This window comes from Oncorhynchus nerka, unplaced genomic scaffold, assembly GCF_034236695.1.
Source record: "Oncorhynchus nerka isolate Pitt River unplaced genomic scaffold, Oner_Uvic_2.0 unplaced_scaffold_1175, whole genome shotgun sequence".
NCBI lineage: Eukaryota > Metazoa > Chordata > Actinopteri > Salmoniformes > Salmonidae > Oncorhynchus > Oncorhynchus nerka.
In genome coordinates this window covers 138734-162509 of record NW_027040156.1, presented here as the reverse complement: position 1 = coordinate 162509, position 23776 = coordinate 138734, and the positions used below count along the sequence as shown (strand labels likewise).

The 23776-nt window shown below is 41.9% G+C and overlaps 1 protein-coding gene across 3 annotated transcripts; it reads left to right on the top strand.

Annotated features, from left to right (window-relative positions):
- The first annotated feature begins 712 nt into the window (after window positions 1–712).
- On the top strand, window positions 713–23421 carry LOC135569249 (NACHT, LRR and PYD domains-containing protein 12-like). 3 transcript variants are annotated; one of them, XM_065016028.1, is made up of 12 exons: window positions 713–820; window positions 1222–1410; window positions 7721–7831; window positions 9220–9335; window positions 9641–9725; window positions 9855–10083; window positions 12162–13927; window positions 17744–17917; window positions 19105–19278; window positions 19840–19886; window positions 20319–20455; window positions 23253–23421. In XM_065016028.1, exons 7-12 carry the CDS (start codon window positions 13329–13331, stop codon window positions 23307–23309), a joined length of 1188 nt encoding a protein of 395 aa, XP_064872100.1. In that variant the 5' UTR covers window positions 713–820; window positions 1222–1410; window positions 7721–7831; window positions 9220–9335; window positions 9641–9725; window positions 9855–10083; window positions 12162–13328; the 3' UTR covers window positions 23310–23421. The 3 variants fall into 3 exon arrangements, with proteins under 3 accessions (XP_064872100.1, XP_064872098.1, XP_064872099.1); XM_065016026.1 differs by lacking the exon at window positions 23253–23421 and having other exon boundaries at window positions 714–820; window positions 20319–21082; XM_065016027.1 differs by lacking the exons at window positions 713–820; window positions 1222–1410; window positions 23253–23421 and adding an exon at window positions 2156–6544 and having other exon boundaries at window positions 20319–21082.
- The last annotated feature ends 355 nt before the right edge of the window (window positions 23422–23776 follow it).

Genomic DNA, 23776 nt, shown 5'->3' with positions numbered 1-23776 from the left:
CTTTAATCACTGGTCCTGGAGACAGCTAGTTGTTCAACGATGTTGTTATTAATGATTAACCTTGAAATGCAGTGGTCTGAATCAGGGTCACACAGTGTTGTTTTTAATGACTTGAAATCAGTGGTCTGAAAGCTAGTTGTTCACACAGTGTTGTTTTTAATGATTAACCTTGAAATGCAGTGGTCTGAATCAGGGTCACACAGTGTTTCTTGGAAGTCTTAAACAAATCTACTCTGAAACAAAGGTATCACCACAAACACATGGTTCTGGGCTTAAAGAAAGAAGACACCTGTACCATGTCAGATATGGAGTTGAAATGGATTCCAATTGGGGGTTTTTCACCCCAATATTACACTTTATATACATCACAGATGACTGAAATATAGCAAACCCCTTTGGCATAGAAACACCGGATTTTAGGCATAAAAAATGAATTCTTTATTAATTATGAAATTATAAAAATATGAATAACATTCCACCATGAGGTCACTAGGTAATAATGATACAATATGAATAACATTCCACCATGAGGTCACTAGGTCATCTGACTGCAGGAAAGCAGTAGCTACACAGCGATGTTATTGTAAACCCAAGGCTTTTCTGGTAAACAGGTTAAACTGGGTTTCTGATGATGCTGACATGGGGTCAGAGCCACTAAACTTTAACAGAAATGATGGAGTCCTAAATTAATCAGTAACAAGAATTACACAAAGTTTCCTGACATTGGGGAGGTGAATAAACTGTTCCCAAGGTTTCATTCTCAACACAAAGGAAACTCTCACTGACTTGACATGTTCTGGTTTTGAATTCAGGCTGCAAGGTAAGGATCCTACCAGGAATTATTCATGTAGGATGTTGGTAGAATGTTGAAGTTGGGATAGTAAGGATCCTACCAGGAATTATTCATGTAGGATGTTTGGTAGAATGTTACCAGGGATTATTCAGATGTTGGGAATGTTGAAGTTGGGAAGGATCCTACCAGGGATTATTCATGTAGGATGTTGGTAGAATGTTGGTAGAAAGTTTGAAGATACAGAGCCACTTGTCATCAGGAAGGTGCTCTCTCAGCAGAATATTTCAATCATACAAAATGGCGCTAACTGGGCGTAGGCAATGAAATGAAAAAACATATTGTTCATATATTCGTATATTGTGGATATTTTACAATTTGTATATTTATTCATGTATTATAGTTCAATGACATGTTGGATCTCTGTTTAGGGGTCATTGCTCGAAAATGAGTCTCTCTGGGGAGAGAGAGGAGGGCATCCAATTCTCTAAAATGAGTCTCTCTGGGGAGAGAGAGGAGGGCGGCCCTGCCTCTAAAATGAGTCTCTCTGGGGAGAGAGAGGAGGGCGGCCCTGCCTCTAAAATTAGTCTCTCTGGGAAACATGACACCAAAGCTAAGAGGTGAGATTACAATTTTGTTTAAGAATTTATGAAGAGTTTAAATCCAAAACGCTATATCCATAATTTTTTCACATTTGTGTTTTTTCATCAGAAATGAAGTCTTCTTGGTACCTTCATGTGTAAAATATTACTGTTCTAAGATTCATAGATTTTAGTGTCTGATACTTTCCCTAAACGTCAACTGAGCGGCACAGAGACACCATTCAACTGTGTGCAGATTCATTACATCTTCAGCTGGAAACACTAAGTGATGTTGTCCGTCTGTGACAAAGAGAAAGTGGTCTGAGTTCAATTCTATGAAATTATTTAGTTTATTTTTTCATTTTGGGGCTGAACATCACAGTGAATATTGTTACATCACAGCGAATATTGTTACATCACAGCGAATATTGTTACATCACAGTGAATATTGTTACATCACAGTGAATATTGTTACATCACAGCGAATATTGTTACATGAATATTGTTACATCACAGTGAATATTGTTCCATCACAGCGAATATTGTTACATTCTCTAGATTCTCCGTTTCATTTGATCTATAGAGCCCCACAGTGGAGGTGTCATAATACCCATAACACCTAGCGGTCAAACAGGGAAATGGTTCCAATAGTTTTATAGAGCCCCACAGTGGAGGTGTCATAATACCCATAACACCTAGCGGTCAAACAGGGAAATGGTTCCAATAGTTTTATAGAGCCCCACAGTGGAGGTGTCATAATACCCATAACACCTAGCGGTCAAACAGGGAAATGGTTCCAATAGTTTTATAGAGCCCCACAGTGGAGGTGTCATAATACCCATAACACCTAGCGGTCAAACAGGGAAATGGTTCCAATAGTTTTATAGAGCCCCACAGTGGAGGTGTCATAATACCCATAACACCTAACGGTCAAACAGGGAAATGGTTCCAATAGTTTTTCCACCATACATTTTTCCCATAGGGAATTGTAGAAACACTTCAAATAAGGGCTGTATTCTTGTGGGCAAATTTTGTCATCAAACTTTGTCATCAAAGTCTGGCCTTCTCTGGATTTATGGTGCTTTCATGACAACTTGGAACTCTGAAAAAGCATCATTGATCTTCAGGTCGGAGCTCTAGAAAAGGCCAGAGTCCCCGACTTAGAATTTATAGTTGGATGACGATTCAAGACCTATTTTCTCAAATGTTGTATAATGTTTATGTCCAATGGCCGATAAGCACTGATATGTTCTATCTACAATTTCTCTTCATATGACAAGGATTGAAAAGGATTTGCCAGTTGGTTCATGATGATGGCTGCTAGCCTGCTAGCTAAGAGTTTGAAACTATGATGCTGATATGATCAGTCCAATCAAAGCTACTGTAGATATAACATGATGCTGATATGATCAGTCCAATCAAAGCTACTGTAGATATAACATGATGTTGATATGATCAGTCCAATCAAAGCTACTGTAGATATAAAATGATGTTGATATGATCAGTCCAATCAAAGCCACGGTAGATATAACGTGATGTTGATATGATCAGTCCAATCAAAGCCACGGTAGATATAACGTGATGTTCATTTTATCTGTGGCCAATGACCTTGAGCCTTTTGGATGGACACTTCTAATGTAACTCTATGGCAGCATCCAATGGGCTTGAATTTTAGAGATCTCCCTGTAGATTTTGAGGTGACATAGTGTCTCCATGAGTGACAGAACACAGAGCCAATCATGACGCAACTATTTACTTATTATTATTTTTTGACTGAATAACAGGTGGGGCTCTGCACCTGAATAACAGGTTGCCTCTGTTCCAAAGCAGGAACCACTGACTGGCTGCATGTTCTAATATCCAGATACCTGCTGGTACCTCTTAGGACAGCTGATGAGGCTATTATCCAGATACCTGCTGGTACCTCTTAACTGGATGGGACAGCTGACGAGGCTATTATCCAGATACCTGCTGGTACCTCTTAGGACAGCTGATGATGCTATTATCCAGATACCTGCTGGTGCCTCTTAGGACAGCTGATGAGGCTATTATCCAGATACCTGCTGGTACCTCTTAGGACAGCTGATGAGGCTATTATCCAGATACCTGCTGGTACGTCTTAACTGGTTCTGACAGCTCATGAGGTGTCCTACCCGCCATTTTTTTAAAGACAAGACAAAGCTCATTGCCTTCTTCATTCATGCAGAGACGGGCAGCCTGAAGGTCTCCTCATTGATTTAGCTGGAAAGGGGATAAATTGTGTTTTACATTGGTATTCATATTACAGTTGACCTTGAAATATTAGGTTTTAGTGATAACCCCTCTGTGTCCAAGGACAAAACTTTTAAATATTATTTTCATGTGCCTCAAGTAGGCTGGACACATTCAATATTTAACAAACTTTTTTTCTGATGAAAACTAGTTCATTGCAACCGCCTTGGAGCCCAGTTTCATAATATTACCTTATTTGCCTAGCTATGAAGTAATCGCGCAGAGTGGGCTGAGGTGATCTTGGGGAATAACGTTGGAGTTCGCGACAGTGTTGAGATGCCGAAGTTTATTGTTCAGACGAACGACCTGCTAGATAGCCAAGCTAGTCAGTACAGCTAGGTAAGCTAGCTAGCTACTCTACCAGCAGCATCCTAGTTGTCCTAGCTAGTCGGTACAGCTAGGTAAGCTAGCTAGCTACTCTACCAGCAGCATCCTAGTTGTCCTAGCTAGTTGGTACAGCTCGGTAAGCTAGCTAACTACTCTACCAGCAGCATCCTAGTTACCATAGCTACCACTACATCATCACTGGCTGTCTGCATTTCTTGTGGACCGATGGAGCTCCCCGGTTGTTTCTTCCACCTGTTAAATCCTGTGGAGGGCTTCTCCCTCTCTCGTTGACGGATGCTGGCTACCTCTGTCCGGTTCTCCTCTCTTCACTAGATGGACGGAAACTTTGGTGTTTAACCCGTCTGTGTCCAAGGGCCGAACTTTTTAATATTATTTTCGTGGCGCCTCAAGGGTTTAATTGTTTGTAAAAACTTAGTGGAGAGGTCTCCATTTTGCCGGGTTTTTTACTTTGTTGTGGAAATTTCCTCTATTTACCAAATCATGAGAGCAAACCACATACAAGTCAGAGTTAGTTATCACAAAGTCCATCTTTAATTATATGAGCTCTATCACAACCCTGTGACTCTCAGATCAATTCAGTGTCTATCAATGAATTCTCTGAGAGTCCCTTACACATTGCAGCTGAGATCAAAAGACACACATAGCCAGACAGCATAGGCATAATTTATCGTTCAGCTTTGTCTCCTAAACTATGTTATTTTCTCAAACTCAGAACCATAAACCAATCCTCCATATCAACAGGCATATATCAAATCCATCCTATCATGACAAGATCACAGAGACAAACTGACAGACATTGTGGAGCCAAGAGATACACGCTTGACCTCTCCCCTCTCTCCGGCCCAAGCAACTTAGTCTGACATAGAACAGATCCTGCAACCCCGCCACAGTATTATACAAAAATAACATTCTGATGAGAAGTAACTTACAAACATATGATGAATATAAAACATCTTACCTATGTTACCAACCAATTCTGATTATTCCCCAATACTTCCAGAAAGTATTCACACCCCTTGACTTTTTACACATTTTGTTGTGTTAAATCCTGAATTTAAATGGATTAATTCAGATGTTTTGGGGTCACTGGCCTACACACAACACCCCATAATGTCAAAGTGGACTTATGTTTTAAGAATTCTTTACAAAATGTATTTAAAATGAAAAGTGATTATATTTCTGGTATGAGTCCCAATCAGAGGCAGCTGTTTATCGTTGTCTCTGATTGGGGATCATATTTAGCCAGCCATTTTTCCCTTTGTGCTTTGTGGGATCTTGACTATGTATAGTTGCCTGTGAGCATTATTATAGCTTCACGTTTTGTTTTGCATTTATTGTTTTCTTTGAGTTTCACTTCATAATAAAGAGGATGGAACCATACCACACTGCATCTTGGTCCACTCATTATAAAGATCGTGACAGTACCAACAACGGACCAAGCAGCGGGCCCAGGAGGAAAGCCAGGAGTGGAGGACATCCTGGACATGGGACGAGATTATGGCAGGAGACAGGAGACAGAAGCCTGCCATGGAAGCAGGCGGAGGCAGCGAGGGATGGACAGCGACGATGCCAGTGTTCGCGGCCACAACTCAAGCCCAAAAGACAGCCCCAATTTTTTTTCTTTGGGGGGGCGGCACACGGAGTGGCCGGCGACGCTAAGGGGTGAGTCAGAGACCGAGGAGGAATATTGGGACAGATTGAGCGAGGAGTGGGTGGCGAAAGTTGAGGGGAGTGAACCAGAGACTGTCAGTGAGTTGAGGGAGAATGTGGAGGAGAAATGAGAGTTATTGAATTGGTGGAGGATGCACAACATTTGCCCTAAGGAGCGTGTTATCGATTTAAAGCCACCTGAGTCAGCTCTCCATACTCATCCTGAGAAGTGTGTTAAAGTTCCGGTACAATTGATGCTGGCTATACGCACCAGGTCTCCAGTACACCTTCCCAGCCCAGTACGTCCTGTGCCTCTTCCTCGTACTCACCGTGTGAAGAGTGTCATCGTTCCGGTACAGTTGATGCTGGCTATACGCACCAGGTCTCCAGTACACCTTCCCAGCCCAGTACGTCCTGTGCCTCTTCCTCGTACTCACCGTGTGAAGAGTGTCATCGTTCGGTACAGTTGATGCTGGCTATACGCACCAGGTCTCCAGTACACCTTCCCAGCCCAGTACGTCCTGTGCCTCTTCCTCGTACTCACCGTGTGAAGAGTGTCATCGTTCCGGTAAAATGTGTGCCGGTTCTACGCACCGTGTCTCCAGTGCGCCTCTACAGCCCGGTACGGTACGTTCTGTTCCTGTTCCTCACACTCTCCCTCAAGTGTGCCTTCTCAGTTAGGTACGTCCTGTACCTGCTCACCCTGAGGTGTGCGTCACCAGCCTGGGGCCACCTGTACCCGCCCACGCATCAGGCCTCCAGTGCGCTCCACAGTCCAGAGCTTCCGGCGACAGTTCCCGGTCCGGAGCCTCTGGTGACGATCCACGCACCAGAGCCGCCATTGAAGATGACGAATCCACGAGCAGAGTGGGTACTTCGCCCCGCACCGGAGCCGCCCCTGAAGGTAGATGCCCACCCGGACCCTCCCCTATTGAGTCAGATTTTGCGGTCGGAATCCGCACCTTTGGGGGAGTACTGTCACACCCTGACCATAGAGAGCTTTTATTCTCTATGTTCGTTAGGTCGGGGTGTGACTAGGGTGGGTCATCTAGGTGATTATATTTCTATGTTGGCCTGGTATGGTTCCCAATCAGAGGCGGATAAACCACGTGATTCGATCTTCTGCGTATAAAGTCATTTGGAAGGGCAAAAAAATATATGAGAACACAATCAGCTGTTCTCCGGGTGGTGTTAGATTACGTTTCAATTGTAACGTTAATACTATTACATACTGGTGTCATATTCCTGTATTGAATAATTGTTTTTAAATATTTTAATATTCATGTCACACGTGAATCATTTGTACAGTTCTTTACTAAAAATGCAGTTATTTGTTACATTTGACTGAACGACTGATTACTCTGAGAGTGAGGCAGATATATATTATTACTGTGTAAAACCTAGCAGTACTACTGATTTCTCTGAGAGTGAGGCAGATATATATTATTACTGTGTAAAACCTAGCAGTACTACTGATTTCTCTGAGATTTCTCTGTGAGGCAGATATATATTATTACTGTGTAAAACCTAGCAGTTCTACTGATTTCTCTGAGAGTGAGGCAGATATGTAGCATTTAAGAAAAAAGCATGATTATTTGTCTCTCTGAAATGAAACCATCAAACAATATATATATATATATAATACATGTCTCTCATTGAACAACCCCATGCCGTGATTAGATAGTGGAAAAACACCAATCTTTTTCATAATTTCTATAAATAATAAAAGTTAATTGACCAATTTTTCTGAAAATAGAGATATAGTGTTTTGGAATGAAACCCTTCAATTGCTTAGTTAATTCCCAACATTTACTATGTTGTATTTTAATAAAAATATATATCATAAAATGCGGAACCCCTGAAAAATGCACCAGGCTGGAAACTACTGATCTTAAGCCTTTAGGATTTTCAGGAATGCACTGTGGGGACAATGTGGGGCCACTGTGGGGACAGACATAAATCTCTTGGCATGTTTTATTAACTACATATGTTGTCTCTGACCTGGTATCAGTGACATGACATCATCATCTTTAGTCTACATTAGACTAGAGACTGAAGGTCTGTTTCTGTTGTGTTGAAGCCCAATCCATCAGGAGAGACCAGACTCACCCAGCTGTCTGTCCGTGAAGAGTGACGGGTCTATGGACCATTTCTATGATTGCGAAGATGGAGACTTTTCTGCATTTACAGGGTAAGTAGTACTCATGGTACATACCAGGTATCTATAGTATATACCAGGTATGTATTCACAGAGAGACAGCAGTCTGTCCATGAAGACTCCACTCTATGATACTGCCAATTACATGCAACAAGGGAGACATTTCTTCAACACAGAGTAAATACTCCTGTTATATACCAGGTATCTAAACACAGAGTAAATACTCCTGTTATATACCAGGTATCTAGGCACAGAGTAAATACTCCTGGTATATACCAGGTATCTAATCAGAGTAAATACTCTGTTAATCAGGTATCAGGTACAAGTAAATACTCCTGGTATATACCAGGTATCTAATAGGCACCAGGTAGTAAATACTCCTGCTATATACCAGGTATCTAAACACAGTATAAATACTCCTGGTATATACCAGGTTTCTAATCACAGAGTAAATACTCCTGGTATATACCAGGTATCTAACCACAGAGTAAATACTCCTGATATATACCAGGTATCTAGGCACAGAGTTTTTTATTTTATTTTTATTTTTACCTTTATTTAACTAGGCAAGTCAGTTGCAACCTTCCGGTTACTAGTCCAACGCTCTAACCACTAGGCTACTCTGTTCCTGGTATATACCAGGTATCTAGTTACAGAGTAAGTACTCCTGGTATATACCAGGTATCTATAGTATATACCAGGTATCTAATCACAGAGTAAAAGAGAAAACCACAGAGAAAAATCACATGATAAATGAAATAATGTTAATATCTGACAGTAAACAACCTCAGAATAGAAAAGACAAAAAGAGTGCCTCTTCCAGCCCTTCCAATAAATTACATAATTCAACCCTCCCGGTTAGTTAATTTACCTCAACATGCCCCCGGAGAAGGCAGAGTAACGACACCAGCCTTTCGTCAGGAATGACTTCAACACTCGCGTCGCAAAATACAATTCGTTATTCAAAATGACACACTGCTCGCCCGCGCCAACGAGCGCATCTCCTCTAGAAGTCAGTTCTATTTGTGACACAGTTCGTGCTGCATCTCCTCATTGGTTTATAGAAGCAGGTACCCACGTGCCATCTCCTCATTGGTTTATAGAAGCAGGTACCCACATGCCATCTCCTCATTGGTTTATAGAAGCAGGTACCCACGTGCCATCTCCTCATTGGTTTATAGAGGCAGGTACCCACGTGCCATCTCCTCATTGGTTTATATAAGCAGGTACCCACGTGCCATCTCCTCATTTAGCAAAAAACATAACTTAACATAAACATAACTTCTTTAAACAATAAAAGCTAATCTACAAACATTTCTGAAAATGGATATATAGCTTTTTGGAATGAAACTCTTCTTATGTTTCCCCATCTGAGCTCAGAGTAGATGAGAGATTTAATGTTTGTCTCTGTTGTGTTGAAGTCCAATCAAGCAGGAGAGACCAGCCTCCCTGTTCCCAGCTGTGTGTCCATGAAGAGTGACTGGTCTATGAGTCAACCTATACAGTTTAGAGAGGGAGATTTTTCTACTGAACAAAGGTAAGAAGAACTCATGGGTCATGGTCAGTGAGTTAAACAACACTGTCTCTAGTCATTTCTCCTCTTCCATTTTCCCATTTATTTTTGTTGTTTTCATAATCCATAGGCTAATCATTTTGTCCATTTTCATAGTCCTAAAACAATATTAAACAAACGCAACATTCCCTCCCTGTGTGTGTGTGTGTGTGTGTGTGTGTGTGTGTGTGTGTGTGTGTGTGTGTGTGTGTGTGTGCTGTCTCCCTGTGTGTGTTGTGTGTGTGTGTGTGTGTGTGTGTGTGTGTATATGTCTCATGTTTTGTCCACAGAAACCAACAGGAGAGATCAGAGTCAGAGATTCTCAGTGGTCAGTCTTCCCAGAGTCATCAAACAGACCTGGACTCCATATTTAGTGTATGTGGTCCTGTTATTTACATTTGTTTTTGTTTACCTCAAGTAAAGTTGATCTGTCAATCATTCATTAATGTGTTAATGAGAAAGCATTTCTTCTCTTGCTTAACTTATTTACTTAATTTATTTCAGATGCTTGAAGATAATATAATAACATTTGTGAAGAACGAGCTGAAGATGTTCAAGAGGATTCTTAGTCCAGAACTCCCAGACGGCTTTGAGAGTCAGAAGCAGGATAAGGAAGTGGTGGATGCTGAAGATGAGAAGCAGGAGAGCAGTGCCAGAGAGGGGGCTCTGAAGATCACACTGCACATCCTGAGGAAAATGAACCAGAAGGAGCTTGCTGACACACTGGAGAAATGTAAGATCTGTCTGCCTCATGTTGAATGATGTTTTATAACATTTAAAAGCTGTAGCTAAAGTACAGCTAAATTAGCTGTGTAACTCAATGATATTGTAGCAGCCTTAACTAGAGGTCGACCGATTATGATTTTTCAATGCAGATACCGATATGATATTAAAAATACAAAATAAATGTATTTTTAATAATGACAATTACAACTTACTGAATGAACACTTATTTTAACTTAATATAATACATCAATAAAATACATTTATCCTCAAATAGATAATGATACATGTTCAATTTGGTTTAAATAATGCATAAACAAAGTGTTGGAGAAGAGAGTAAAAGTGCAATATGTGCTATGTAAGAAAGATAACGTTTAAGTTCCTTGCTCAGAACATGAGAACATATGAAAGCTGGTGGTTCCTTTTAACATGAGTCTTCAATATTCCCAGGTAAGAAGTTTTAGGTTGTAGTTATTATAGGACTATTTCCCTCTATACCATTTGTATTTCATTAACCTTTGACTATTGGATGTTCTTATAGGCACTTTAGTATTGCCAGTGTAACAGTATAGCTTCCGTCCTTCTCCTCGCTCCTCCCTGGGCTCGAACCAGGAACACAACGGCAACAGCCACCCTCGAAGCAGCGTTTCCCATGCAGAGCAAGGGAAACAACCACTCCAAGGCTCAAAGCGAGTGACGTTTGAAACGCTATTAGCGTGCGCTAACTAGCTAGCCATTTCACTTCGGTTACACCAGCCTCATCTCGGGAGTTGATCTCGGGAGTTGCTAACAACACACTGCCAACACACTGACTCAACTCCAGCCACTTTAATAATGGGAATTGATGGGAAATGATGTAAAATATATCACTAGCCACTTTAAACAATGCTACCTAATATAATGTTTACATACCCTACATTATTCATCTCATACGTATACGTATATACTGTACTCTATATCATTTACTGCATCTTTATGTAATACATGTATCACTAGCCACTTTAACTATGCCACTTTGTTTACATACTCATCTCATATGTATATACTGTACTCGATAACATCTACTGTATCTTGCCTATGCTGCTCTGTACCATCACTCATTCATATTATTTATCCCCTTACACTTGTGTGTATAAGACAGTAGTTTTGGAATTGTTAGTTAGATTACTTTTTGGTTATTACTGCATTGTCGGAACTAGAAGCACAAGCATTTCACTACACTCGCATTAACATCTGCTAACCATGTATATGTGACAAATAACATTTGATTTGATGATTTGATTTGATTGGCTTGAAGTCATAAACAGCGCAATGCTTGATACTTGTATGCTTGTATGCTCAGTCAGATTATATATATTATCTAGCAGGACACGCTAGATAATATCTAGTAATATCATCAACCATGTGTAGTTAACTAGTGATTATGATTGATTGTTTTTTACAAGATATGTTTAATGCTAGCTAGCAACTTACCTTGGCTTACTGCATTTGCGTAACAGGCAGTCTCCTTGTGGAGTGCAACGAGAGGCAGGCAGGTCGTTATTGCGTTGGACTAGTTAACCTGAAGGTTGCAAGATTGGATCCCCGAGCTGACCAGGTGAAAATCTGTCATTCTGCCCCGAACGAGGCAGTTAACCCACCGTTCCTAGGCCGTCATTGAAATTAAGAATGTGTTCTTAACTGATTTGCCTAGTTAAATAAAGGTGTAAAAAATAATAATAATAATAAAATCGTCAAAATCGGTGCCAAAAATTCTAATTTCCGATTGTTATGAAAACTTGAAATCGGCCATTCCGGTTAATCGGTCGACCTCTAGTCTGAACACAACACCTAGTGACTCCATCAAGTAGCAGCAGGGATGTGTTTTGGTGATTCATTTAGAGAGAGAGAGAACATTAATAATACCATCAATAATACCAATAATAATATAATCAGTCACACCAGTCTGTAAAGCATTATAAAAACTTTTACAGATTTATACAGTCAGTTAAGATAATAAATTATTATAATTGAAAACTTTATAACAGTCCTACAATACTGTAGACATTAAAACAGACGTAATATTAATATCCTCTGTGTTATTTCTAGATTCAGATGAGCTCGCTGTGATTTGCCAACTTGAACTCAAATCTAATCTAAAGAAGAAGTTTCAATGTGTATTTGAGGGGATCGCTAAACAAGGAAACCCAACACTTCTCAATAATATCTACACAGAGCTCTACATCACAGAGGGTGGAACAGGAGAGGTCAATAATGAACATGAGCTGAGACAGATTGAGACAACAAACAGGAAAAAGCAAGACCAGAGACTGCAATAAAATGTAATGACATCTTCAAACCCTTAACGGGACAAGACAAACCTATCAGAACTGTGCTGACAAAGGGAGTCGCTGGCATTGGAAAAACAGTCTCTGTGCAGAAGTTCATTCTGGACTGGGCTGAAGGAAAAGCAAATCAGGATGTCCAATTTGTATTTTCATTCCCTTTTCGGGAGCTGAATTTGAAGAAAGGGGACAAACACACTTTCATTGAACTTCTCAATCACTTCTCAATGGAAACCAAACAATCAATCTCCAACTTCGACAAGTACAACGTTCTGTTCATCTTTGATGGTCTGGATGAGTGCCGACTGCCCCTAGACTTCCAGAAGAACAAAATCTGTTGTGACGTCACAGAGTCAACCTCAGTGGATGTTCTGCTGACAAATCTCATCAGGGGAAATCTGCTTCCCTCTGCTCTCCTCTGGATAACTACCCGACCTGCAGCAGCCAATAAGATCCCTTCAGAATGTGTTGACCAGGTGACAGAGGTACGAGGGTTCAATGAACCACAGAAGGAGGAGTACTTCAGGAAGAGATTCAGTGATGAGGACCTGGCCAGCAGAATCATCTCACACATAAAGACATCAAGGAGCCTCCACATCATGTGCCACATTCCAGTCTTCTGTTGGATTTCTGCAACAGTCCTTGAACACATGCTGAAACATAAGAGAGAAGAGATGCCCAAGACTCTGACTGAGATGTACACACACCTTGTGGAGTTTCATACCAAACAGAAGAATGAAAAGTATCTTGGGAATGAAGAGACAGGTCCACACCGGAATAAAGAGAGCATTCTGTCACTGGGAAAACTGGCTTTTCAACAGCTTTTGAAGGGCAATCTGATTTTCTATGAAGAAGACCTGAAAGAGTCTGGCATTGATGTCAATGAAGCCTCAGTGTACTCAGGATTGTGCACACAACTCTTTAAAGAGGAATGTGTGCTGTACCAGGACAAGTGTACTGCTTCGTACATCTGAGCATTCAGGAGTTTCTGGCTGCTGTATATGTGTTCCTCTCATTCATCAACAACAATGAGAATCTAATGGACAAACTGCAAACAAACGACGAGCCTGAAATTGCTTTCTACAAGGGTGCTGTCGATAAAGCCTTACAAAGTGAGACGGGAAACCTGGACCTTTTCCTTCGCTTCCTTCTGGGCCTCTCACTGGAGTCCAATCAGAAGCACTTACGAGGTCTACCGACAAAGACAAGAAGCAGCCCACAGAGCCATGAAGAAACAATCAAGTACATCAAGGAGAAGATCAGGGAGAATCCCTCTCCAGAGAGGAGCATCAATCTGTTCCACTGTCTGAATGAACTGAATGACCATTCTCTAGTGGAGGAGATCCAAAGATACCTGAGATCAGGAAGTCTCTCTAAGTTCAAACTGTCACCTGCACAGTGGTCAGCTCTGGTCTTTGTGTTGCTGACTTCAGAAAAGGAGCTGGTTGTGTTTGACCTGAAGAAATACTCCAGATCAGAGGAAGGTCTTCTGAGGCTGCTGCCAGTGGTCAAAGCCTCCCGAGCTGTTCTGTGAGTAAATAAAATGACATTATTCATCAGGAAGAAATATTCAGTTTAGAGAAACGTATGTATTATAATATTTATATAATATTATATTGAATAACACATTGAATAAATGCATAGATTTTTACATTAGTATAACATTATGACCACACAATTCTAGGAGATGGAAGATGAATCTATGACATCTCCTGGTTTCAATGATGTTTCTAGAGACAATATCTCTCTCTTCATCACTCATTACCTAGGTTTACCTCCACTGTATTCACATCCTACCATACCTTGGTCTGTACATTATACCTTGATGCTATTTTATCGCCCCCAGAAACCTCCTTTTACTCTCTGTTCCAGACGTTCTAGACGACCAATTCTTATTGCTTTTAGCCGCACCCTTATTCTACTCCTCCTATGTTCCTCTGGCGATGTAGAGATGAATCCAGGCCCTGCAGTGCCTAGCTCCACTCCTATTCCCCAGGCGCTCTCTTTTGACGACTTCTGTAACCGTAATAGCCTTGGTTTCATGCATGTTAACATTAGAAGCCTCCTCCCTAAGTTTGTTCTATTCACTGCTTTAGCACACTCTGCCAACCCGGATGTTCTAGCTGTGTCTGAATCCTGGCTTAGGAAGACCACCAAAAATTCTGAAATTTTAATGCCAAACTACAACATTTTCAGACAAGATAGAACTGCCAAAGGGGGCGGTGTTGCAATCTACTGCAAAGATAGCCTGCAGAGTTCTGTCCTACTATCCAGGTCTGTACCCAAACAATTTGAACTTCTACTTTTAAAAATCCACCTCTCTATAAACAAGTCTGTCACCGTTGCCGCCTGCCATAGACCACCCTCTGCCCCCAGCTGTGCTCTGGACACCATATGTGAACTGATTTCCCCCCATTTATCTTCAGAGCTTGTGCTGCTAGGTGACCTAAACTGGAACATGCTTAACACCCCAGCCATCCTACAATCTAAACTTGATGCCCTCAACCTCACACAAATTATCAATGAACCTACCAGGTACCTCCCCAAAGCCTTAAACACGGGCACCCTCAAAGATATCATCCTAACCAACTTGCCCTCTAAATACACCTCTGCTGTCTTCAACCAAGATTTCAGCGATCACTGCCTCATTGCCTGCATCCGTAATGGGTCAGCGGTCAAACGACCTCCACTCATCACTGTAAAACACTCCCTGAAACACTACAGCGAGCAGGCCTTTCTAATCGACCTGGCCGGGGTATCCTGGAAGGATATTGATCTCATCCCGTCAGTAGAGGATGCTTGGATATTTTTTTAAACTGCCTTCCTAACCATCTTAAATAAACATGCCCCATTCCAGAAATTTAGAACCAGGAACAGATATAGCCCTTGGTTCTCCCCAGACCTGACTGCCCTTAACCAACACAAAAACATCCTATGGCGTTCTGCATTAGCATCGAACAGCCCCCGTGATATGCAGCTGTTCAGGGAAGCTAGAAACCATTATACACAGGCAGTTAGAAAAGCCAAGGCTAGCTTTTTCAAGCAGAAATTTGCTTCCTGCAACACTAACTCAAAAAGTTCTGGGACACTGTAAAGTCCATGGAGAATAAGAACACCTCCTCCCAGCTGCCCACTGCACTGAAGATAGGAAACACTGTCACCACTGATAAATCCACCATAATTGAGAATTTCAATAAGCATTTTTCTACGGCTGGCCATGCTTTCCACCTGGCTACTCCTACCCCGGTCAACTGCACTGCACCCCCAACAGCAACTCGCCCAAGCCTTCCCCATTTCTCCTTCTCCCAAATCCGTTCAGCTGATGTTCTGAAAGAGCTGCAAAATCTGGACCCCTACAAATCAGCCGGGCTAGACAATCTGGACCCTTTCTTTCTAAAATGATCTGCCGAAATTGTTGCCACCCCCTATTACTAGCCTGTTCAACCTCTCTTTTGTGTCGTCTGAGATTCCCAAAGATTGGAAAGCAGCTGCGGTCATCCCCCTCTTCAAAGGGGGTACACTCTTGACCCAAACTGCTACAGACCTCTATCTATCCTACCATGCCTTTCTAAGGTCTTCGAAAGCCAATTCAACAAACAGATTACCGACCATTTCGAATCTCACCATACCTTCTCTGCTATGCAATCTGGTTTCAGAGCTGATCATGGGTGCACCTCAGCCACGCTCAAGGTCCTAAACGATATCTTAACCGCCATCGATAAGAAACATTACTGTGCAGCCGTATTCATTGATCTGGCCAAGGCTTTCGACTCTGTCAATCACCACATCCTCATCGGCAGACTCGACAGCCTTGGTTTCTCAAATGATTGCCTCGACTGGTTCACCAACTACTTCTCTGATAGAGTTCAGTGTGTCAAATCGGAGGGTCTGCTGTCCGGACCTCTGGCAGTCTCTATGGGGGTGCCACAGGGTTCAATTCTTGGACCGACTCTCTTCTCTGTATATATCAATGAGGTCGTTCTTGTTGCTGGTGAGTCTCTGATCCACCTCTACGCAGACGACACCATTCTGTATACTTCTGGCCCTTCTTTGGACACTGTGTTAACAACCCTCCAGGCAAGCTTCAATGCCATACAAGTCTCCTTCCGTGGCCTCCAATTGCTCTTAAATACAAGTAAAACTAAATGCATGCTCTTCAACCGATCGCTACCTGCACCTACCCGCCTGTCCAACATCACTACTCTGGACGGCTCTGACTTAGAATACGTGGACAACTACAAATACTTAGGTGTCTGGTTAGACTGTAAACTCTCCTTCCAGACCCATATCAAACATCTCCAATCCAAAGTTAAATCTAGAATTGGCTTCCTATTTTGCAACAAAGCATCCTTCACTCATGCTGCCAAACATACCCTTGTAAAACTGACCATCCTACCAATCCTCGACTTTGGCGATGTCATTTACAAAATAGCCTCCAATACCCTACTCAACAAATTGGATGCAGTCTATCACAGTGCAATCCGTTTTGTCACCAAAGCCCCATATACTACCCACCATTGCGACCTGTACGCTCTCGCTTCATACTCGTCGCCAAACCCACTGGCTCCATGTCATCTACAAGACCCTGCTAGGTAAAGTCCCCCCTTATCTCAGCTCGCTGGTCACCATAGCATCTCCCACCTGTAGCACACGCTCCAGCAGGTATATCTCTCTAGTCACCCCCAAAACCAATTCTTTCTTTGGCTGCCTCTCCTTCCAGTTCTCTGCTGTCAATGACTGGAACGAACTACAAAAATATCTGAAACTGGAAACACTTATCTCCCTCACTAGCTTTAATAAGCACCAACTGTCAGAGCAGCTCATAGATTACTGCACCTGTACATAGCCCACCTATAATTTAGCCCAAACAACTACCTCTTTCCCAACTGTATTTAATTCATTTATTTATTTTGCTCCTTTGCACCCCATTATTTTTATTTCTACTTTGCACATTCTTCCATTGCAAAACTACCATTCCAGTGTTTTACTTGCTATATTGTATTTACTTTGCCACCATGGCCTTTTTTGCCTTTACCTCCCTTCTCACCTCATTTGCTCACATCGTATATAGACTTGTTTATACTGTATTATTGACTGTATGTTTGTTTTACTCCATGTGTAACTCTGTGTCGTTGTATGTGTCGAACTGCTTTGCTTTATCTTGGCCAGGTCGCAATTGTAAATGAGAACTTGTTCTCTACTTGCCTACCTTGCCTACCTATAAAGGTGAAATAAAATCTATATGTTGTTTGGGAGAATAAACCAAATGCTTCTGCCATTGTCCTTATACACTACTGGTGTTAAATGAACAGTGTGTTTGTGAAGTTATGATGATCTCTTTGTCAGGCTGTCAGGCTGTGGAGTCACAGAGGAAGGCTGTGCTTCTCTGGTCTCAGCTCTGAAGTCAAACCCCTCACACCTGAGAGAGCTGGACCTGAGTAACAATGACCTGAAGGATTCAGGAGTGAAGCTGCTCTCTGCTGGACTGGGGAATCCCCACTGTAAACTGGAGACTCTGAGGTCAGTATTCCTGTAGTTGGTCAACAAGTGATAACTGTTCACCAGATCCACCTGTGTTTTCCAGACACACATAGTCCACACCATATGTGTTTGGACAGCATTTTGGATTTGAGATAGAATGTTTCAAATTAGGAATACAGAATGTCACCTTTTATTTGAGGTTAATGGTGAGAGGATAGCATGTTTTGTTGTAGCCTCTGTTATTGGTAATGGTGAGAGGTTAGCATGTTTTGTTGTAGCCTCTGTTATTGGTAATGGTGAGAGGTTAGCATGTTTTGTTGTAGTCTCTGTTATTGGTAATGGTGAGAGGTTAGCATGTTTTGTTGTAGTCTCTGTTATTGGTAATGGTGAGAGGTTAGCATGTTTTGTTGTATTCTCTGTTATTGGTAATGGTGAGAGGTTAGCATGTTTTGTTGTAGCCTCTGTTATTGGTAATGGTGAGAGGTTAGCATGTTTTGTTGTAGCTCTGTTATTGGTAATGGTGAGAGGTTAGTATGTTTTGTTGTATCCTCTGTTATTGGTAATGGTGAGAGGTTAGCATGTTTTGTTGTAGCCTCTGTTATTGGTAATGGTGAGAGGTTAGCATGTTTTGTTGTAGCCTCTGTTATTGGTAATGGTGAGAGGTTAGCATGTTTTGTTGTAGCCTCTGTTATTGGTAATGGTGAGAGGTTAGCATGTTTTGTTGTAGCCTCTGTTATTGGTAATGGTGAGAGGTTAGCATGTTTTGTTGTAGCCTCTGTTATTGGTAATGGTGAGAGGTTAGCATGTTTTGTTGTAGCCTCTGTTATTGGTAATGGTGAGAGGTTAGCATGTTTTGTTGTAGCCTCTGTAACTCTCACAATTTTTCATGATTGATACATGATTTTATATTATTCATCAGGACTCATTTAGCAGTATTTAGGAACGTGTTATCTCATCACTTAGACATACAGATGAAGCCTGTCTGTCTTCTGACTGATACTGCTTTAAACGGGTCTGATCAGTCTGCTCAAATATTTGTACATTTTTCTCTCTACAAGCAGTACTTAAGATTTTTTGTCATGTCTAATAATGATACATGCATTTATGAATAGATATGGAAGGATTCAGGACACTGATATATCTGAATATGTTGAAAAAATATACTGTCACTCTTTTCACCACCAAAGAATAGCAGTGTGATTTTAATATGATTTGACTCTTTGCAGGCTGTCAGGCTGTCTAGTCACAGAGGAAGGCTGTGCTTCTCTGATCTCAGCTCTGAGGTCAAACCCCTCACACCTGAGAGAGCTGGACCTGAGCTACAATCACCCAGGAGACTCAGGAGTCAGACTGCTCTCTGCTGGACTGGAGGATCCACACTGCAGACTGGAGAAACTCAAGTATGTAGAGGGTTTATGTCAATGTCCATATCAGACATGTTGGACTTATCAGGCTGGTTAAGACAAACATTATTACCACCACTTGGACAAAGTTATATGCTGACTGTGTGTGTGTGTGTGTGTGTGTGTGTGTGTGTGTGTGTGTGTGTGTGTGTGTGTGTGTGTGTGTGTGTGTGTGTGCGCGCGCGCGTTCAGTGTTTCCAGTGTGTCTGTGCCCAGTGTGTGTCACACACACAAACACTGGACACACACACACACATACTGGACACACACACACACATACTAGACACACACACACACACACACACACATGCTGGACACCCACTGAATGAACGCTGGACATATACACACACACACACACACAGGACACACACACAAACACTGGACACACACAATGGACACACACTGTACATACAATCTGGAGACACACACACACTGGACACACACACACTGGAAACACACACAGACAACCATTCTTAGTTATTTGCTGACCGTGTGTGAGTGTGTGTGTGTGTGTGTGTATCCCTCAATGACTGTCTGTTCTTCTGCTTACCGCTACAGTGTGGAACATGGTGGAGAGAACAGAATGAAACCTGGACTTAGAAAATGTGAGTGTTGACTGCTGTGAAGAATATGACTAAGTCTTAATTCAAGTTAAGTAAAAGTCAAATACCACCATCATTACTTACTTGGTCATATTAAATATCAGCTGTAGTTCTACAGAAGCAGAAATCAGGGACACCAACGTTTACAAAGAGTTGCTTTGACTGTGTGTGTGTGTCTGCGTGTGTGTGTGTGTGTGTGTGTGTGTGTGTGTGTGTGTGTGTGTGTGTGTGTGTGTGTGCGTGTGTGAATTGGAATAAGTGTGTTTTATATTACCATACAGTATAACATCTGATCATTCAACAAGTCTCACGTTACCTTAACTTCTCCTTCTGATACCTAGAAACATCTACATTAAATGAATGAGTGAAAAGTGAGTTAACATTCTAATGTGAATGATGATGATTTCTAATATTGTGTCTGGTTTCATCCATCAGATGTCTGTGATCTCACACTGGACCCAAACACAGTAAACAGACTCCTCTCTCTGTCTGAGGAGAACAGAAAGGTGACATGTAGGAGAAAGAAGCAGCCGTATCCTGATCACCCAGAGAGATTTGAGAACTGTGAACAGGTGATGTGTAGAGAGGGTCTGACTGGGCGCTGTTACTGGGAGGTAGAGAGGAGTGGGAGAGGGGCTGGTATAGTAGTGACATATAAAGGAATCAGCAGGAGAGAAGGGGGTAATGACTGTGGTCTTGGATGGAATGGCAAGTCCTGGAGTTTGGTCTGCACTGACAACCGTTACTATGCCTGGCACAATAAAAATCGGACTACCATAGACGTCCGCCCCTCCAGCCCCTACAGAGTAGGAGTGTATCTGGACTGGCCAGCCGGCACTCTGTCCTTCTATAGAGCCTCCTCTGACACACTGACCCACCTGATCACATTCACCTCCACATTCACTGAGCCCCTCTATCCAGGGATTAGGGTTTGGGGTGATGACTCCTCAGTGTCAATAATCACCTGACACACAAACTGGACAAACACACACACACACTGACCCACCTGATCACATTCACCTATATATCCCTCTATCCAAACATACACTGGACAAACAACAGTTTCAGTAAATAATAACTTGACACATTCGGATTATGATGATGGCGACTCAGTGACACACACACACACACACACACACACACACACACACACACACACACACACACACACACACACACACACACACAACACACTGACACTGTCCACACACTCACACACTGAACACACACACAGGACACACACTCACACCGCACACACAAACACACACTGGACACACACACTTACACTGGACACACAAACATTTTCACCAATGGGCCCTTCTATCTTTAAGGCATAACACATACACACACAGAGTGGACATACACAAACACGCACTGGACGCACTGACACACACACACACACACACACACACACACACACACACACACACACTGGACACACACACTGGACACACACACTGGACACACACACTGTAAACACACATTCACACTGGACACACACATATACACACACACTGGATCCCATGTTCTAGAACAGCTTCTATCCCAGTTCTATTTGCCTTTTAAATCAGTTTCTGGACCACAGGTTCTAGAACAGCTTCTATCCCAGTTCTATCTGCCTGTTAAATCAGTTTCTGGACCACAGGTTCTAGAACAGCTTCTATCCCAGTTCTATCTGCCTGTTAAATCAGTTTCTGGACCACAGGTTCTAGAACAGCTTCTATCCCAGTTCTATCTGCCTGTTGAATCAGTTTCTGGACCACAGGTTCTAGAACAGCTTCTATCCCAGTTCTATCTGCCTGTTAAATCAGTTTCTGGACCACAGGTTCTAGAACAGCTTCTATCCCAGTTCTATCTGCCTGTTAAATCTGTTTCTGGACCACAGGTTCTAGAACAGCTTCTATCCCAGTTCTATCTGCCTGTAAAATCAGTTTCTGGACCACAGGTTCTAGAACAGCTTCTATCCCAGTTCTATCTGCCTGTTAAATCAGTTTCTGGACCACAGGTTCTAGAACAGCTTCTATCCCAGTTCTATCTGCCTGTTAAATCAGTTTCTGGACCACAGGTTCTAGAACAGCTTCTATCCCAGTTCTATCTGCCTGTTAAATCAGTTTCTGGACCACAGGTTCTAGAACAGCTTCGATCCCAGTTCTATCTGCCTGTTAAATCTGTTTCTGGACCACAGGTTCTAGAACAGCTTCTATCCCAGTTCTATCTGCCTGTTAAATCAGTTTCTGGACCACAGGTTCTAGAACAGCTTCGATCCCAGTTCTATCTGCCTGTTAAATCTGTTTCTGGACCACACGTTCTAGAACAGCTTCTATCCCAGTTCTATCTGCCTGTAAAATCAGTTTCTGGACCACAGGTTCTAGAATAGCTTCTATCCCAGTTCTATCTGCCTGTTAAATCAGTTTCTGGACCACAGGTTCTAGAACAGCTTCTATCCCAGTTCTATCTGCCTGTTAAATCAGTTTCTGGATCACAGGTTCTAGAACAGCTTCTATCCCAGTTCTATCTGCCTGTTAAATCAGTTTCTGGACCACAGGTTCTAGAACAGCTTCGATCCCAGTTCTATCTGCCTGTTAAATCTGTTTCTGGACCACACGTTCTAGAACAGCTTCTATCCCAGTTCTATCTGCCTGTTAAATCAGTTTCTGGACCACAGGTTCTAGAACAGCTTCTATCCCAGTTCTATCTGCCTGTTGAATCAGTTTCTGGACCACAGGTTCTAGAACAGCTTCTATCCCAGTTCTATCTGCCTGTTAAATCAGTTTCTGGACCACAGGTTCTAGAACAGCTTCTATCCCAGTTCTATCTGCCTGTTAAATCAGTTTCTGGATCACAGGTTCTAGAACAGCTTCTATCCCAGTTCTATCTGCCTGTTAAATCAGTTTCTGGACCACAGGTTCTAGAACAGCTTCGATCCCAGTTCTATCTGCCTGTTAAATCTGTTTCTGGACCACAGGTTCTAGAACAGCTTCTATCCCAGTTCTATCTGCCTGTTAAATCAGTTTCTGGACCACAGGTTCTAGAACAGCTTCTATCCCAGTTCTATCTGCCTGTTAAATCAGTTTCTGGACCACAGGTTCTAGAACAGCTTCTATCCCAGTTCTATCTGCCTGTTAAATCAGTTTCTGGACCACAGGTTCTAGAACAGCTTCTATTCCAGTTCTATCTGCCTGTTAAATCAGTTTCTGGACCACAGGTTCTAGAACAGCTTCTATCCCAGTTCTATCTGCCTGTTAAATCATCAACCTAAACTGTTTTCATCAGACTATTAGAACATGACTGAACCTTTTGGTTCCTTTTCTGATCTTTTACCACTTTGCATTTTTATGATATATTTTACTGTTTGTGTTTGTACCACAGGAGGTTGGTGGGACCTTAATTGGGGAGGACAGGCTTGTAATGGCTGGAGGGGAATAAGTGGAATGGTATCAAACACGTGGTTTCCATGTGTTTCATTTCATTCACTCTGTTCCAGACATTATACAGAACATACTGCACTTGTTTTATACTGTTTTAGATGGATCCTCTGTTTATCTGTTTTTATCATCTTGTTTTATACTGTTTTAGATGGATCCTCTGTTTATCATCTTGTTTTATACTGTTTTAGATGGATCCTCTGTTTATCATCTTGTTTTTTACTGTTTTAGATGGATCCTCTGTTTATCATCTTGTTTTATACTGTTTTAGATGGATCCTCTGTTTATCATCTTGTTTTTTACTGTTTTAGATGGATCTGTTTATCATCTGTTTATCATCTTGTTTTATACTGTTTTAGATGGATCCTCTGTTTATCATCTTGTTTTATACTGTTTTAGATGGATCCTCTGTTTATCATCTTGTTTTATACTGTTTTAGATGGATCCTCTGTTTATCATCTTGTTTTA

Coding starts and splice junctions, on each gene's coding strand:
- LOC135569249 (XM_065016026.1), top strand. CDS start 13,329: ATGTGTGCTGTACCAGGACAAGTGTACTGCTTCGTACATCTGAGCATT. Junction 17,918..19,104: donor TGTAAACTGGAGACTCTGAG/GTCAGTATTCCT, acceptor GACTCTTTGCAG/GCTGTCAGGCTGTCTAGTCA. Junction 19,279..19,839: donor TGCAGACTGGAGAAACTCAA/GTATGTAGAGGG, acceptor TTACCGCTACAG/TGTGGAACATGGTGGAGAGA.